Raw genomic sequence first — 18,291 nt, forward strand, 5'->3', positions numbered from 1 at the left:
GCTTCTGCTCAGCATCCCATCAGGGTATCAGCTCAAAGCCAGGGTCAGCACGGTGTCTTCCTCAGGTATTTGAACAAGACCCGCAAGGGAAATCCTAGACGCTGAAAGAGCTTGCCTGTAGTTCCTCTGTAGCTAAATTTAACAGGTACAGGCACTAGTTTCATAATGAAACATGAAGTATGAGAAATTTTAAATTGCTGTAATCTGCAGTTGCCTAAAATATGATTGTGCTCAATTCTTTTTTTCTCAGTGCCTAAATATCTACCTCAGACATGATCAGATTCTGACACACCTTGTTCATTTCCCAGACGTACATCTTTGCTCAACAAGCACAGGTGCCTTTTTCAGGCTAACATTTCAGACAATATCTCTTCCATAAGGTAAGGAACCATAACATTACAATGAACTGAAGTTTCTATACCCTGATCTCACTTTACTTATGGACCTCCATCTAATTTTCAATCAAAATACATTCATGGTTAATTTATAATTATTTATTTAATTGTGCCAACATGGCCCTTATATCTGAAATAGCACATGCTCGTCCTCTTCCCCTTTCATGTTCGTTCCCTCACTTTTTTCCCAGGCAGAAATCCCATCCTCTCCTTGCCCCTGCTCTGCCTGAGCTGTCAGTCCCTGGGCTGGAGCAGCCCTCCGTGTCCTCCCTGTACTCCCTCTTCATGCTGATTACCTTCTTCCTTCCTCTTCTAATTGGAGTCCATCATCCTTCAACCTGGTTGGCCAGAACTCTAGTCAGGATCTCAGCTGAAGTTATCCAGGGGTCTTGCACAACAGCATAAAAAACCCCTGTCTCTCCTAGGTATTTCTTACCCAAGTAAGTTGACAACTTTTTTTTTGCCTTCACAGATCTGTTGTTGGCTCATGGTCATTCTGTGCTCCATTAATGAACAAAGGTTTACTCCTAATGTAATTTTCTAACTATTCCAGTTTATAGCAGAAAAATCTCATTAGTTCCTAAGGTGCAGTACTTTGCATCTTCTTCCACTAAAATTCATCCAAAACCTTTTATTCTTAAGATCACCCAGCCATGTAAGCACGATATACAATGCCTGCACTGTTGATGTCTACCAAGTTTGTTACCAGCAAAGTTTATTATAGTATTTGTCCAGTACCAAAATGATTTAATGAAAATGAGATCAGTCTCAAGTACAGCTTTTCATTCAACTCCACTAATAACATTCAAGAGCCCTTTCAAAATCACTCACTGCTGTTCTCCCTGACTCCCCAGCTCTCTCTCCTATGCTAAATTTAATCTCTAGCCTAACAAATACCTATATATAGCCTATATGTTTTAAGATCAAATTTTCTCCTCGAATCCAGAGGGATTTGTTCTTCTGTACTGCTTCTCTGCTGTTTACAAAGCTAACTTGTCCAAAGAAGATGTTAGACTGTTCTAGCATAATCTTTCTTTGGGGTTCCTCAGTTGCAGTTCACTTAATTTGCTGTACTTTCTATAATTTCTTCAATTATTCTTCTAAATCTTTCCTCATACAGGACTGCATCAGAAAAGAGAGTCAGGACTCGCCTGATCGCTTCACCTTTACACCTTTCTTACTACAGGTATTTATTTGCCATTTTCCAGTCATAGGGGGAATGACAATTAACAGATCCTGCAGGAATTTAAGATTCCTGCAACCCAGCTTTGGGTTCCATATTTTTTTCCCTTTTTTAACAGGAATCCTGGGATAAACATTATTCAGTCTCCCTCATCTGAGATCCTTGAGCTGTGAATTTTGCCTCTTAATTCCCAGTGAGGTAATTTCCACTTTCATGTTTTCATTCATAGGAGATTGTCTTCATCGCTACATTCCTGTTCAAGACCTTGTTTCAGTTTTGATACAAACTGTATTTTTATCAGAAGTAAAAGAAGTTTTTTTTCTGTACATGGCTCACTCCAGCAAGCAAACTGCAGGAAATATGGTGGTAATAAAAATGCTGTCTTTCTATTCCCTTTTACACAACAGATTAGTCGCAAGAATGCTTAAATGCCATGAGTGAAAGCTGGGCTCAGTTCCTCCTCTTGCTGGCAAGAGCTGAATCTCTACCTTGCCTCCCAGAGAGTGCTCTTCTTGCTGGGTAGAGAGACCCTAGCACAGGATGCCACTCACCTGCTCTGCAGAGGTTGTCTCCTTTGCAAGGACAACCAGAATGCTTGAGCAGGGACCTCACCTCCTGCTTCCAACTAGAAAGCCTTGAACAATGTGGACTGTGTCACTCCTGACTGTTGGAATGAAATATTGAAACCAGAGCAACTTGAAAAGGAGACTGGGCTCAGACACTTGCAGTCTCATGTTGTGGAATACATCAATTCAAATCCAATTCAAGCAGCTTAAACATTTGAACTAGGATTTTTTCAGGCAAGTGCTTTATTCAAAGGCTGCTTATAAAAAAGGATCGAGGGAGCCTCCAAATTGCAGGGAAGACTGTCACAACTGCAAATCCCAAATGAAGGGAGACTCTTCTCAGCAGCCTACACTTGGTGCCTCACTCTATGAGAGTCAGTGCTCAAGCTAGACTGAGAAGAAAGTCTGCCTCCTAGCTGGCTTAATCAGTCCCCAGGTTGGTGTGCTACCTCAGGCAGCTCCCACTTGAGATGCCAGGCTTCCACCCGTGCTTTCTGCCATGCACGAGAATCTAAAACAAGCCTGTGAATTCTGTGTGGTTCCCTCTGTCCTTTTACTGCATCTGCTTCAGACACACAACAAAAAGGTTTCATCTGCACAATGCTGTATAGGAGAGTTATTGCATCTGATAAATTTAACAGTTAATTCTCCGGTGCACACGCAGGTCATGGACCACACTACTTCAAAGCCTCTATTATTATTTTCTCATATGGTATCCAGTCCAAAACATGTCAAATTTTAGTGCACTTTTAAAATTAATGCTTTCTGTCTGAACTTTGTTGGAAGTTTTTGGAGCAGCAGTTTTTGGATCTGATGGGATTTTTGCCATTTGCAAAGCATTACCTCTAAGAGTAGGAGGATACCATATACGCCTTTTCATTCTTCCTGCTCTGCTTCTCATTTGCAAACTGATATCTCACACTGTACAAATAAAGGAAATGAATTGTTCCTGGCATCCCTTGGGCACTTGCCTACAGACACAACCTCTACAAGCAGAGCTGAAATTAAGACTCTGGGAAGGATTCGGCTGACTGAATGAGAATTTTTACAATGCAGGAGGCCACGTCTGAGGATGTCACCTTGGGCCCTCCTTCTGGTCAGTGAGGAATTAACTGATGTGGGCAGTGAGATACACAGATCAACACATCTCAACCTTAAGTATGCAACCTGAAATAGCAACCCAAAATCCACCGACTATGGTAGGAGCATGGCCAACCAACCAACTAGCTCAGAAGTGGACAGCTGAATTCAAATGAGATGAACCCCCTGGGCTGCCCTGAAAACTTTTAAACCCATCAAGACTAGACTTGGCTTTTTAAAACCCAAACATTTTGATCTGGCATTTCTTTACACATTAATGACATTAGTGTAATCAGCGGAGTTCACGCGCACTAGCGTTACCTGGTAAGCATGGTCCGTGTGTACGAGGTAGAGGTTGGTAGGAGCTGAGCGGCTCAGAGGTGTCATCAACTTAGTCTCAGTTTTGGCACAAGAAGTTTCAGGACGGATTGCATCTTGGGTGGGAAAGGAAGGAGGAGATGCTAGAGATGGAGACACTGGGGAAAGACTGCTTAAGCCCTCAGCTACTGAGTCCGTGTTGAGCCTGATTTCTGTATAGTAAAAATCCTCCTCTCCATCACTGTAGTCAGACTCTCCTACACGTCTGTATCAAGACAAAGAATGAAGGACTGATTAAATGAAAGCAAGAAATCCAAGGTAAATTTTAAATTCTAGATGCAAATGTATTCATACTGTCAATAAATTAATAATCCCAGTTTCAACCCTACCCACTTTTATCAGCCTTCTGGCTGCAGGGAAGGTGGAGAGGAAAAGAAAATAATTTAGTCTGGAGGGAAAAGAAGCAGGAATTAGATTTTTTTTGTCTCTGTGTTATTCTTGACTTTCTTTGCCCTTGGAGTAGATGTTTAACTTCTATGCTTCAGCTTAAATATCAGCTTCTCATTCCTAACTACTGAAGTTAATAAGAATCTCGATGCACTTTGACTTCAGAAATGACAAAGCAACCACAGAAGGACGGGTAAAGATACACAAACACGGGTAAGATATACTTCACTAATGTTATGGCAAACAATATGCAATCTTGTCATAGGTCACTTAATTAAACCAAATACAATTATGACCGTGGTTCACTGTAACTTTCCTTAGCCTAACAGAAGAAGCTGCTACAAAATAGTCTCACCATGCAACTCACTCAGACACAGGTAGAGGAAGGACATGTAATGTCCTGGCAAATCCACTGGCCTGGATTGCCAGTGCAGGACTTCCTGGTCCTACTCCCCAGAGGCAGACATACAGAAGGAGGAGATGTAAAAGGTCTAAGTCCCAGAGATGCAGGGGCAATATTTGTTGCATGTTTGAACACAAGTGCTATGAGTGAAGCAGCCCAGTCAAAGCAGGAGTTCCCTGCAGGCTACATGTTATCTTGGAGCCCAAAACAAACCACTATCTGAACACATTCATAATCCACACGCTGTACAGATGTAACTCACAGTTCGTACATGCATATTTTCTCCTGAATCTTCCATGTGGGAAATCTGAGCCCTAAGTGTCCTCCTGCCTGCATGTCCGTATCAGAGCTGAACGTTGGGCCTCTCCTTTTCCAGGCATGCACCCCAAAACCAGCTCCTACCCAGTTCTTCAGCCTGCCTGCCCATATACTGCTACCTGTGGTCCTCTCACCACCTTACTCAATAGAACTCGTTGAGAGAGCATGGCTTCAGCAGGTTTGAAAGGCTCTACCAAAAGTACCATCCGTCAGACCACAACCAGCCACTCACCAAAACTTTTCTCTCTGTCCAAGTTAAAAACTCCAAATTTCAGCGAAGTTCTGCCGTTTACTTCTCCCTCCCCCATGTCACGAAATGGATGTCCCCATAACAAACAGGACAAAGCAACATTTGTAACTGCATTTTGAGAGATATTTTTCTCTGTTTCTGACAGCCTCACTCTTCAGAGCCTAAACCCAACAGCAGTTACTATGACCTTTGCAAGACCCTCCTGAGCTCCACACCAGACTACTTCCTCATGGCCACTTTAATTTTGAAGCACTGGGTAACACAGACTTACACAACAGAGATATATTTCCACATACCTACAGGTGAAGGCCATGAGTTCCCACTGTAACTATATATAAGACAGCTAGGTCACTCAGTGAATTACACGGGAGGTTTCAGGTGCAAACTAAAGCTTTGAAACAAGCTTGTGTCACACAAGATTCATTTGCTTTTGCTTCTCATCCAAGTAACATACACATGGAATTGCAGCTCAGTTTCTTTTTCTTAGGTTTCTTATGTTTTGGGGGCGTTTTTTGAGTTAATTTGACTCAGAACTAGCACAAGCACCTGATCTGATGTGAAAAAAAGCTGGAAATTATTCACACCGGACCCTGAAACCTGCTGTCTTTCACACAGCATCAACCTGGACATGACATGAGGATAGCACATATGTAGCAAATGCCACTGAGCTGTGCTACCATTACAGAAGTGCAGTGTGACCTTGAGCTGTACTTGACCTTCTAGCGAAGTTCACAGAAGTTCAGGGAAGAAAATGAATCGCTGTTGGAATATTCACCTTGACGCACTACTCTGCAATCTCCTCAGAAACCTAGGGATCTGAGACAGAAAAGCCAAGGACAAGCCAGTTTGCCTGCAACTGCTCCCCTTCTACACCAAAACCTTTAGACTTCCAAAGAGACCGCTCTCTTACCCAAGGTGAACGGTCCGTATGTGTTTCTGAATCCCTGCAGCTGTGCTCAGAACCTTCCCACAGTTTTTCCACAGGCATTTGAACATCACCTTCATGGAGTTCTGGAAATCACGAGTAAAGCAACATTAGTCGCATGGAAGCCAGAAAGAAAACCAAACCATTCAAAACAGACACACAGTTACAAAACACTGTGAAGGTTCAGAGCCTCTAACTCAAATTTGTAACGATTTAATAGTCTCTGTCAACAGCATCATCCTACTGAACCCAACAGAATCCCAGTGAAAAGCCACAGGAGCAGCTTGTGCCAAAACTTCACCTCTCTCCACTCTTTGGCATGGCTTTTTCAATTGCAAGTTCCAGTTTCTGTCTCCCCAGTAAAGGAGGCAAACGATATAAAAACTTCCTGTGCTGCTTTGGAGCCTTTCAAAGAACAACTGATGAAGACTTCTCAATGCAAAGCATCTTCTTAAATTAAGACCTTCCTAAAGCAAGCTCTTAGGAATTTCTTTGCTCATGAATTTTGCAACACATTAAAAACATTGTGCCAGAAAACTGTAGCTTCTGCAATGACAATATTCACCCATGAGCTGGCAAAACCTGCATTTATTTCATTCAGAAGCTGCTGTGACCTTTACTTGGACAAGAGAATGAGAAGCCATTTGGGTGCATTCAACATTTTTAAAAGAATATGTGTATAATCTCATTTTAATATTTTTGTTATTATTCTTTAATATAACTTCACTGGCCTAAACTGAGTTATCATTGATTTAGAGCACAGCCAACAAAGCTATAACCAGCCTGATCTTCAATATTTTAAAGACTCTGGAGAAAACTGGTCTAAAGCACAGTATGTGGTAACAAACACTACAGATGTTGAAGAACTCTATAGATTTTTTTAAAAGCTAATTTTACCCCAAAATGAAACCTACTTTATAAATTTTAGATTTTAAAAAAATCTGAATAATTTTAACTTCTCAAAAATTTTCTCTATTATTACAGAAAACATTATTAAAGAAAACACAAGGAAGAGCTTCAAAATACTCTATTATTATCCTATAATTTTAGTTACATGTAAGATTAAAAGAATATATTAATATAAAGCTTGATTTAAAATAAAGGGAACAAGCACATCCTTAGAGTCAAATATATGCTTCACTGTGTCTTGAACAAAAGCTGACTTGGTGCTTTCTTCAATGTGGACCCTTTGGAATTGCAGGTCAGTAGATGGTAAGTTTCAGCATTTGCTAGAAAAACAATGATTGGAATATAGTTTTTAAAAATCTCTGCTGATTTTTAAAATACAAGTTGATTGTAGTTTCATGTTGTCATAGTTGGCAGTTGAACATCCACTGTTTGAAAGTATGGATGCTAAGGGCTTTAAGATTTGAGGTACCTGATCATATTGTTTGCATGAAAACTTTCTACTTTGGAATAAATTGCAAATATATTCCCTCTATAATTTTCTGATCTGATAATACAACTACCATTCAAAAGGATACAGAACTCTCTTTTCCTAAAATGAAATGTAATATATCTAGCAATTCTGACAGATACATTTCTTACTTTTATAATATAATACTAAACACTATAATCAGCTCAAAACCCCACAACCAACCATGGCGACAAGATGAAGACCATGCTTACCACTGACATTTCAGGAAATCTGGTATGACATCATGAACACCACATGGATCTTTATGAACACAGAATGGTTTAACATCAACCCCCAGTTTGATGGTAAGACCAATCTCCTAGCTCCACTGTGGTTTTAGTTTTATTGTCAATGCTAGGATACTGCAAAAAGTATTTTAATGCAACCCAATGAAATATCACTCAGTAGAAATACAGAACATAAACTGTGCTTCCATTTCTGACTAGTCAAAAAATTGCCTAATCAGGCTTAGTGTTTTATTTAAGAAAATAATGGAACATAAATGATTTGGTGAAGAATAACCACATTAGTGGAAACTTTTAAACAAGCAACTTTCTTAACGGGAAATGGTTGCTAACATGACATTTTACAAATATGAAATGGGAGAAACTTAATGAGTAAAATAAGGTTACCAATCACTCTATTTCTAGGTTTATTCCTTCTGGTTTTTGAAGCCCTGAAGAAGATATAACCTGAACATTTTTATTTCAGCTTCTAAAGGTGCAAAGCTGTACTCAGATAAAATATCATGCTGGAACCAGAATAAAAAAACCTGCAGGAAATGCAGTTAATTTATAAAATAAAGTTTGGAAGGTAATGTTATTATTTATCTACATTAAGCATTTGCCATACAGAGCAAAATCCCTATGAACAAGAACAAACAGTGTAATAGATCAGTGGTAGGTACGTAAATAGAAATATTCAAAGACAACTTAGATAACAATAAAGATAGCAGCTGCAAACCCATCTGTTTCATCACAGCTCAGCAATAACAGTGATGCTAATAAGATGAACTTTAACCAAGAAGTAAAAGACAAACCAGCACACTTCTGCATTCCTACTGCTCCTGTCCCACCCTCCGAAATCATCTCTGTCTTTAGTTTAACAGTCAGCTCTAACTTCTAATTTATTATAACAAAGGTGTTCTTCAAAAGACTATTTTTTCTTTTTAGCAAGAAGCACAAACATTTTGCAACCCTCTCCCACAAACAAGGGCAGAACAGTGTGGGTCGGCACATAAGCAACTTCTGGAGCAAAAGGATAAACCTGAACAGGCTTAAACAATCATTAAATATTCTTCCTGCTGCTGCTGAAGCAATTACCTCTCCCAGACTGAGCCAGAAACAAAGTCACTAAGGAGAATAAATTCCCTGTTTTTTTTCCTTCTTACAATTCATCTTGCTACGTAAAATTTGTCCTGTTGCGTTGGGAGGGATGGAAACTTGGACTAGTGCCATCTCTTTGTTTTCTTTTTCTTCGACAGGAGCTCGCTTGCTAGCGTAACCGTGCTTTTTTGGGGTTAGTTTTGGACTTTTTTTTTTTTTACTTTGTGTTTTATTTAGTCTGCTTTCCCACTCCTACTGAGGATAAATTTGGCCACTGCTAATACTGTATCAAAAGCCATCAGGTTTGATCTCTCTCTTCTCTTTTCACTCCATATGTTTGCGCAGAGAAAGCTTCACAGCATTAAGGTATCTGACATGCTGTCAGACAAAAAGCACTGTCAGGGAACAAGAAGTATTAAGGTCATATCCAGTTTTTATGGAGACATTTAAAGGCTGCCTGTTGCATCCTGCAGACAAAGAATTTGCCAAAGTAAGATAGAAATCCCTTGAATGGCCAGAGGCAACACCTTCTGGAAATCACTCCAGTGTTTTCTGAGCAGGAGGCTCTGTAGAACCTCACCATCTGCCAGCAAATATGTGGTGCTGATGGCAGCATGGGTGTGCAGTAGGTGACTAGGTTGAACAAGACATAGTGACTAGATTAAGTACCCACATTAACTCAATGCCAAAGAGGGATACACATGCAGAGCTGTTTGGGTGATGCCCTGTTCCTTTCTCAGAGCAAAATACATCTACCAACATCCTATCTGCCCATGGGTATGGAATTCAATATAAGGCTAACCTTTCTCTTCCTAGGAATGGGTTCATCAAAGAGAAGATTGCTGGTTTCAGCTTCATCAATACCATCATCTGGCTGGGAAGGTGTCCGAAAAGCTTTGAAGCTATCAGCTGACAGAGGTGGAGATGGAGTGGATGGGTTGGACTGGTCACTGGGAGCGTTCCAGCTCCAGTATCCACTGCTGCTGGTACTAGAAGGCACAAATCCTCCTTCTTTCCAAGATCCATTTAGGGATTCTGTCAAGAACAACAAGAGCCATCGTTACAACAGTATCAAGCCTTAGGACTAAGCAGTTCTTTTATCTAAGGCTTAGATGCCATGCTGGTAATTAACTGTATGTTCAATTAAAGGAAAGCGAAAGCACTGGATTGTAGAGAAGACAACCACATCTATCCCACTACACACAAATTACATATTCCACACTTGATTTTTCAGTTTAAAAAAAACCAAAACAAAGTATTTTTCTAAAAAAAAAAAAAAAAAATGCTGAGTTTGGAAAAATAACCTGTTCTGGAGCATAAACCGCAATAAGCAGCCAGATATTGCATGCATGATTAAGGGAAAACACTCCAATACACCCTCAGCTTTCAACAGGAACAGACAACTGTGGCAGGGCATCAGAGCAAGCTCCAAGCCACCACATGGTCAACAAGAGGTGCCCTGGAAGGGGGACATACACCCTGGGCCCCAGGAAACAAACTACATCTGCAAAAACTTGATCATCATCCCAGTACCAAAACACCAAAGAAAACCATAATCATACTCTGTCTTCTCATAATCTCTCAGTGTACACACCTCTGCCTAATGTGAATCTCTAACTGGGGTGGCACACATCCTTGGAAGGATATCCCTTCTTCTTCATACAGGTGTAGCGTTAGGCATCTGCCTTCAGAAGCAGTACGCATAGATGCTGGATCACCTCCACATCTACTCACTGGAGGAACCTCCTCCTCACTGCAGCAGTTCCCCTGACATTAGGTGGCAAGTAGGTGCTCAGACTAACAAGTTACTCTACAACACGGTGGGCAGGAGTAACAGCACTGCTTTCACAAACTGGGGCACGGCTTGAGCCACACTTCACGTGCTGAGGTCCTCAGGCATTAGACACTGGCATGTCACTCCTCCCAATCCCGAAAGGGCTTCTGGCAGGAGAGGAGTATGTAGGCCATCAGCTCAGCAAAGGCCCAAGCGTGTCCAGCTGCCTGAAGCTTCAGGTTCTCACAGGGCTCGGGCAAACGTGCAGGGACAGTTTAGGTGCAGTTTCTCCCCAACTCAGGCACTGGAAGCTTTTCCCAGTGACATGGTAGGTGCCTGAACATTGTGCAATACCCAACTTCAGAGCTGGCAAGCAAAGAACATCTTATCTGTTCGTGAAACGTTATTTAAGTGTGAGACAGGAGTCTTTTCAAGCCAGCGCCTGCTTTTAAGAGTTCTGCAGAAGTCACGCCTTCATTCCTTCTCAATTTCCTAAAGATAAATTTAACTAATGACATCATCAAGAAAATAATGTCTACCACCTGCTACCAAAAGCTTAACCCAAAACCAATGATTTTTTTTTTTCCCCTCCTAATTCAGTTGGTTTTGGATGAAATCCTTAATCATTAACATCAGCTGCTCACAAAACAGAATCCAGTGCTCCATCATGTAAGCACAGGCATAAAAATACACCCTGGCGCAGGCAGCAGCCAAGTCCCCGCACTTACCGATCAGGGCCACAGACTATAAACGGGATCAACCCTCCCTCCCTCTCTCCCTCCCTCCTCAAATTCCTTTTTGGAAAAGGACATATATATTTCCGGGAGCTAATAAGTTAACATATGAAAATGTCATGTTTTGCTTCATGATTACAGCCTTCATGTGACTGTAATGGAGGAGGTTTTTGTTTCTTTTTATGTATTTGTACTTGAGTCTTGTGCCAAAGCCAAGAAGTACATCTGGTATCAACTTGTGACCTTAGCCTAGCTTAAAATTTCCATTTCTTGAGAAAAACAAAGGAAACAGCATTCTTTCAGCTACTATTTTCTGACACATTTATGGTGGTACTTTGTATTCTCAGGGTTTACAGCTTCTCTTCACCTTGTTGAGAAAGATATAAATCAAGAACATTTTTAATGTAGTATGGAAAAGACTGAATGAGGTTGACAACAGGAAAAAAACAAATACTGGTTCTCATTAATACTAACAAATCTGTCAATGTAAAGAAGTTTAAAATATAAATAAATGCAACTTACTCTTATTCTGGGGCTCTTTTCACATTGCTGGAGTTGCGTGAAAGAGAACCAGACCAAATATTACTCAGCTGCAGGGAAACAAGGGCCAAACTCTGATCCAGTTTACATGGGTGATCATCCCCAGTAATTCCAGTACAGATCAGACTTTAATATTAATTCTAATGTTCGTTTTTGTTTGGTTGGGGTTTTTTTACTTCTAAGCAAAATTCCATTTGTTTAAACAAATGTTCCTTTAATTACACTGCTACTTACTGTCCTTTTTTTGGAAAAGGATGTAGAAAGAATTAATCATTAGTACATTTGTAGCTCATATTACTAAGACCAGAGCCTAGCCTTGCAACAGCAAATGAGCTTTAAATTATCCAATTTTTACACTTAAATTAAGTCTTTAGTAAGTCTTCACTCAGGCAAAACTAAGATATCCAGGGAGAAGGTGTCCAACAACAGCTTCAAAATCTTGTCTGTGACTACTGAAAACACTTTGTGAATTACTTTTTCAGGCTAGTCTTCCCAGATTTTGGGAAACAAGCAGACAAGCTACATGAAGAAATATCAAAAGGCACTCAGACTGCATGAAGAAATATCAAAGGCAGTTAACAGCTACCATTTACCTATTAGCAATTCAAAAGGGCTTGTTTGGAAGATCTCTCCAATCGACAGATGCTAGCTAACGTGCACTGCTGCTCCTGACAACTGTCATCTGCTCAAACTGTCTAAGGTGGCAGATACTGCCTTGCCCCACACCAGAGCAGCTCCCCATTACCGGGGATGCAACGTGGGCCAGATGTGTGCCTCAGCCACTCCAAATCCCTGCCTGGCACATCAGCACAAAGCCATCTTCATCTGTGGTTTCAGCTGTGAGCTGAGCAGCTGGAGATCAGGTATGTTTTTACCCTTCCACTGGCCTTCCCTGGGGGCTGGCAACCTCCAACCCTGAGGCAAGACAGTCACTGGGGATGTCACTGCCAGAGGTTTCACAGGGCTCCTCTGAGCAGTAGTACTCCATAAATACTTCTGGTTTTCAACACTGGAAAGCACACAAACAGGAACCATGGGTGCTCATGGCTAAAATTCCAGCTAAATGGGTAAAACTTGCATTTTCTGGAAAGAAATGGAAAAAACACACAGTTTGTTCAAAAATCTTTAAAGTTGGGATATTTGGAATTAATTCCTTTTAAAAGCACCATTCAGTGGATCGTCCCTGCTTCCATGAAGAAATGTAAATACTACTTCCCTATTAATTCACATTTGTAAGTATTCCTCAAAGCCCTCCAAGTACGTAGAGTAGGAGAGCATGGAGTGTCTATTTAATAGTTACAAGTGAGTAAGAAAAGCCAGAGTCATACAAACAATTCTGAGACACCCTAACAAGGGTGTCCCAATTTAAATTATTCTTTAAAATGTAACACTTCTAAAATTTCTTGTAACTCCAGTCAAGCTTGCACAGATTAATTATATTTCATTAGCAATCCCATTATTACCACTAACTTTTTAGATTTATTTTTATTTGTGTGTCTTCTGCTATACCATGAATGGATGAGTCTTTTAGGGATTATGGATTTGACGGTAGACCATCAGAGAGTTACAAAGAGCACAGGAACTGAAGGTCTAATCCTGCATCGGCAGAAACAGACCTGTTGCTGCGCAGACCACTAGCGCGCAGCCTCTCAGCTGAGGGCTGTGGTCTGGAAGTGCTTTGCCTCATCGTAGTGTTGAGTAAAATCTGATCTGATCTCCACGGGGTAGAGACAAGAACAACTGCTGTCATGTTTACTGCATGTGTGCAAGTGCAAATAAGCTGTTTGGAAAAAGAGCGTTTCAGTGAGGTCAGGAGACCTTCCACAGTGCTGACCTCCCATTTATGAAATGGGCCATCTCCTGTTTCATAAACTGGAGCCACTCTATGGTTACAGAAAAGGTTCCTTCTAATTTCTGCCAATGCTGCATCAAAGACCTTGACTAGAATCATAGAATCATAGAATGGTTTGGGTTGGAAGGGACCTTAAAGATCATCTAGTTCCCCCCCCCCTGCCATCAGCAGGGACACCTTCCACTAGATCAGGTTGCTCAAAGCCTCATCCAGCCTGGCCTTAAACACTTCCAGGGAGGGGGCATCCACAACTTCCTTGGGCAACCTGTTCCAGTGTCTCACCACGCTCACAGTGAAGAATTTCTTTCTAATATCTAATCTAAACCTACCCTCTTTCAGCTTAAACCCATTTCCCCTTGTTTTGTCATTAACTGCCCTTATGAAAAGTCCCTCCCCAGCTTTCTTGTAGGCCCCCTTCAGGTACTGGGAGGCCGCTATAAGATCTCCCCGGAGCCTTCTCTTCTCCATGCTGAACAGCCCCAATTCTTTCAGCCTGTCTTCATAGGAGAGGTGCTCCAGCCCTCAGATCATCCTCGTGGCCTCCTCTGGACTTGTTCTAGCTGCTCCATGTCTCTCTTGTATGCTCAGTATGATCCCCAGCATGCACAGGTCACTGCCTGAAGACAGCCACTCACCCTTTGTCCTCCATCATGGCCACAACTCCTGGAAACAACCCCCGCCAGGCACGGCCCTGGCACCCCTCCCTGCAGCCCCTGCCCAGGCGCTGCTCTGAAGGCTTACCGTTGGGTCGGACAGGAGGGCTGCGGACCAAAGGGCTGGTGGATAAACTGGTGAGTACCATGGCTGCTGTTACTTTATCCATGTCCAGTTCTTCTGAAGATTTTCTGAAACACAGTGAATGGGAGATAGGAAACACATCAGCAAATATTTAACTTTTTTTTAGTGGGCTTTTTTTTTTAGTACCAGCCCAAACCCTAAGCCAGCACAACACAGTAACGGAAGCAAGCTGCTGAGCAGAGTTCTCAAAGCTTTTGCCTTTGGGCAACTAGAGCATATCAAGTGGCTACTTTAGTCAAACCAGCTCAGTGTAAAAAAGGAAAAACCGTGGAAAAGAGAACACATCTTCATATAAAATTGTCAGGATTATTGTGGCCCTCCGTAAGTTTGACTCCACCCATAAGTTTTTGGGTGGAGAAGAACCTGATGAAGTTCAAGAAGGGCAAGTGTAGGGTCCTGCACCTGGGGAGGAATAACCCCAGGCACTAGTACAGGTTGGGGTACTAGGTTGGGGATTGACCTGCTGGAAAGCAGCCCTGCAGAGAAGGACCTGGGAGTACTGGTGGATGACCAGTTGACCATGAGCCAACAATGTGCCCTTGTGGTCAAGAAGGCCAATGGTATCCTGGGGTGCATTAAGAAGAGTGTGGCCAGCAGGCCGAGGGAAGTGATGCTCCTCCTCTACTCTGCTCTGGTGAGGCTGCACCTGGAATATTGCGTCAAGTACTGGGCTCCCCAGTTCAAGAGAGATGGGGAACTACTGGAGAGAGTCCAGCGGAGGGCTGCTAGGATGATTACGGGGCTGGAGCACCTTTCTTACAAGGAAAGGCAGAGAGCTGGGTCTGTTCAGCCTGGAAGAGAGAAGACTGAGAGGGGACCTTATCAATGTTTATAAACATCTAAAGGGCAGGTGTCAAGAGGATGGGGCCAGACTCCTTTCAGTGCACTAGAGGACAAGGGGCAACAGTCACAAACTGGAACACAGGAGGTTCCACTTCAACATGAGCAAAAACTTCTGTACTGTGAGGGTGACAGAGCACTGGGACAGGCTGCCCAGAGAGGTTGTGGAGTCTCCGTCTCTGGAGATGTTCAAAACCCACCTGGATCAAGTCATGTGCACCTTGCTGTAGGGAACCTGCTTTGGCAGGGGGGCTGTACTAGATGATCTCCAGGGGGCCCTTCCAACCTCTACCATTCTGCGATTCTGTGACTCTGTTCCTTTTTTTTTTTTCTTAATTTCAGCTATCCATATCCTTTGAGCTAAGTCTATACTTAAGGGGTTTTTCCTTGGATTCAAAGATTTTCTTGAACTGGGGGTGCTGGTTGACAGCTGGCTGAACATGAGCCAGCAGTGTGGCCCAGGTGGCCAAGGTCAACAGCATCCTGACCTGTATCAGAAATAGGGTGGCCAGCAGGAGTAGGGAAGTGATTGTCCCCGTGTACTTGGCACTGGTGAGGCTGAACCTTGAGTGCTGTGTTCACTTTTGGGCGCTGGATCGTGTCCATAGAAGGGCAATGAAGCTGGTGAAGGGTCTGGAGCACAAGTCTTATGAGGAGCAGCTGAGGGAACTGGGGTTTTTTAGTCTGGAGAAGAGGAGGCTGAGGGGAGACCTTATTACTCTCTACAACTACCTGAAAGGAGGGTGTAGTGAGGTGGGTGTCAGTCTCTTCTCCCAAGTAACAATCGATAGATGAGGAAATGACCTCAAGTTGTGCCAGGGGAGGTTTAGGTTGGATATTGGGAAAATTTTCTTCACTGAAAGGGTTACCAAGCATTGGAACAGGCTGCCCAGGGAAGTGGTAGAGTCACTGTCACTGTATTTAAAAGACGTGTAGATGTGGTGCTCAGGGACACGGTTTAGTGGGCATGGTGGTGTTGGGTTGAGAATTGGACTTGATGATTTTAAGAGGTCTTTTCCAACCTTAATGATTCTATGAAGACACAGAATGCAAAACCAGGTAAGATTACTAGTAGCATTAATAACATACATTACCCTCTGCAGGGCGAGGAAGAACTATGAACTGGAGCTAAGTTGGAGGAGAGAGCATGGGGAAGTGGTAGTAAGGGAGAGGAGGGCAGCTAGCTTTCCAGGGGAGGGAGGAGAGGATCTGGAGAACAATGGACGCTGCCCAAAAACCAGGCTTCAGTGACCCATTGCTCAAGGAGTCATGTTTTTTTAGACAATGCATGATTTTCTTTGTCTGTAAAAATTTATATACTATCACTTTTTCCCCCCACTTTTTTCCTCTCTTCCTGAGAATGTACAATTTCTGAAGAGTGAATGTACCAAAATAAAACTACTAAACCCACTAGGTTTATCATCCTTTGCTTCCCATCCTTGTGGGACAGTGGAATCAAAGCAGACAGCTTCTTATAAATGTCTGCTTTCAAACATATGACTGATCATCCAAGACCATCTTCTCATTTACGAGAGATCAAGTTAGACTTGTTCTTACAAAAGGACACTTTTCCCCTCTCTATTCTGCATTGTAGAGTTTCTAGAATTTAATCTGTGCCTTGCCAGGAGCTCTATTTAATCAATCAGGTTGAGTCTTTAAAGCCCAATATGAGAACTGTTCAGCTACCTAATGTTTTCCATCAACTGTTGATCAGTCTGTCATCAAGAGGAATAGGACATGCTGGGTGCAGTCCCCTTTCTAGAATCCCATTTCACTCATGAGGTGGAAGGCTCATTAACTGGAAACTATGCTACAGTCAAAGCCTTTTAATATTTTAGGGAGCAAACTTCAAACTTGTCCATGAAACAGTTCACAGCTGCTTCCTGGCTGATGCACAGACCCACGCAGATGCCGATGAACACTTTCCCATGCCGCACAACAGCTTACGTCTCATGACTGTCTTTTGCAACACATCAGTGCCAAAACCAAAACACTGGAACCAAAACACTGCTGTGTTCTGATTATATCCATAGAAACCCTCCTTTCCTTCAGCCAAAGCTTCTGCAAAGAGCACAGCAGCCATATGGTCACCATCAAATACTGGAAAGGTCTTGGGTATCTGCTGTAACCAGCTAATATCTGAATCCGTCACCCATCAGGTCCTCTCGCTTGCAGAGGAGTATTTCACTCAGAATGCCAGATTCCTCTGGGCTCAGAAGACCCTTCTTCAGGGATGACGTAGAGATGCTAGATTTTCTGAAGGCCAACCCTACCAGATGAGTTCCCAACTACCTAATATCCCAGCATGAAAATCCACTCTGTGAGAAGCATTCAGCTGCTCTGTAGTCCATTCCTGCAAGGCCGTACCGACTGTCCCTGCTCCTTCATCCAGCTGTGGATGAACCACTAATGTGTGCATTTCTGCAATAGATGAGGACAAAATGACCACAGGCTCCTGATATCCTGGAGAAGCTGATCCCTCATGTTCACAATCAGCCTTCCAACAATGCTCTTCTGTGCCTGCGTGTTGGGTTGGAGGTGGGGGGGGGCGTTTTTGGTAGTGGCGGAAGGGGCCATCTTGTGAGAAGCTTTGCAAAAGCTCCCCTGGCTCCAAGGTGTACCCTCCAGCCCAGGCTGAGCCAATGAGCACTAGAGAAACGCCTCTGTGAACCCATATTTATGAGGGGAAGGACTGCCTTGAAAAGAAGGCCAGTGAACGTGGAGGAGAGGCCATTGATCTGAACAAAAGACGTCCTAAACAAAGAGAGAGCTTTGTTGCCAGGAGGAAGGAGAAGGAGGGGGAGGGCAGAGAACCTCAGACACCCAGTTCTACTGCATGGAGTAAGAGAAGGCAAAGGAGGTCCCTGCAGCCCATGGGAGTTCAATGGTGGAGCAGATACCCACGTGGAGACCATGGAAGACTCCACGCTGGAGCAAAGAAGCTGAGCCTGAGGACAAGTGTGACTGAGTTGAGACCCCGAGAGTCGCCAAATGCCAGAGCGGGGGTGAGGACGTGCGCTGGACCCGAGGTCCGTCGGCAGCCCGTGGATGTCCCCATGCCGGAGCAGGGAGCTGAGCCCGAAGAGGTCTGTGACTCCATGGGAAGCTCATGTTGGAACATCTTGT

The 18,291-nt window shown here is 42.9% G+C and overlaps 1 protein-coding gene across 1 annotated transcript in view; it reads right to left on the reverse strand.

The window, feature by feature from the left end:
• ZNF704 (zinc finger protein 704) overlaps positions 1 to 14,372 on the reverse strand; it is a gene marked incomplete at both ends in the record, with an annotated part of 15,744 nt that extends 1,372 nt beyond the window's left edge. The window contains 4 exons of the mRNA XM_010173912.1: positions 3,546 to 3,807; positions 5,871 to 5,971; positions 9,430 to 9,662; positions 14,269 to 14,372. Of these exons, the coding sequence (XP_010172214.1) occupies positions 3,546 to 3,807; positions 5,871 to 5,971; positions 9,430 to 9,662; positions 14,269 to 14,372 (700 nt within the window). The remainder of the gene's footprint in view (positions 1 to 3,545; positions 3,808 to 5,870; positions 5,972 to 9,429; positions 9,663 to 14,268) is intronic.
• Positions 14,373 to 18,291: the final 3,919 nt, after the last annotated feature.

The sequence above is a fragment of the Antrostomus carolinensis genome, unplaced genomic scaffold (assembly GCF_000700745.2).
Source record: "Antrostomus carolinensis isolate BGI_N321 unplaced genomic scaffold, ASM70074v2 scaffold7108, whole genome shotgun sequence".
Lineage (NCBI taxonomy): Eukaryota > Metazoa > Chordata > Aves > Caprimulgiformes > Caprimulgidae > Antrostomus > Antrostomus carolinensis.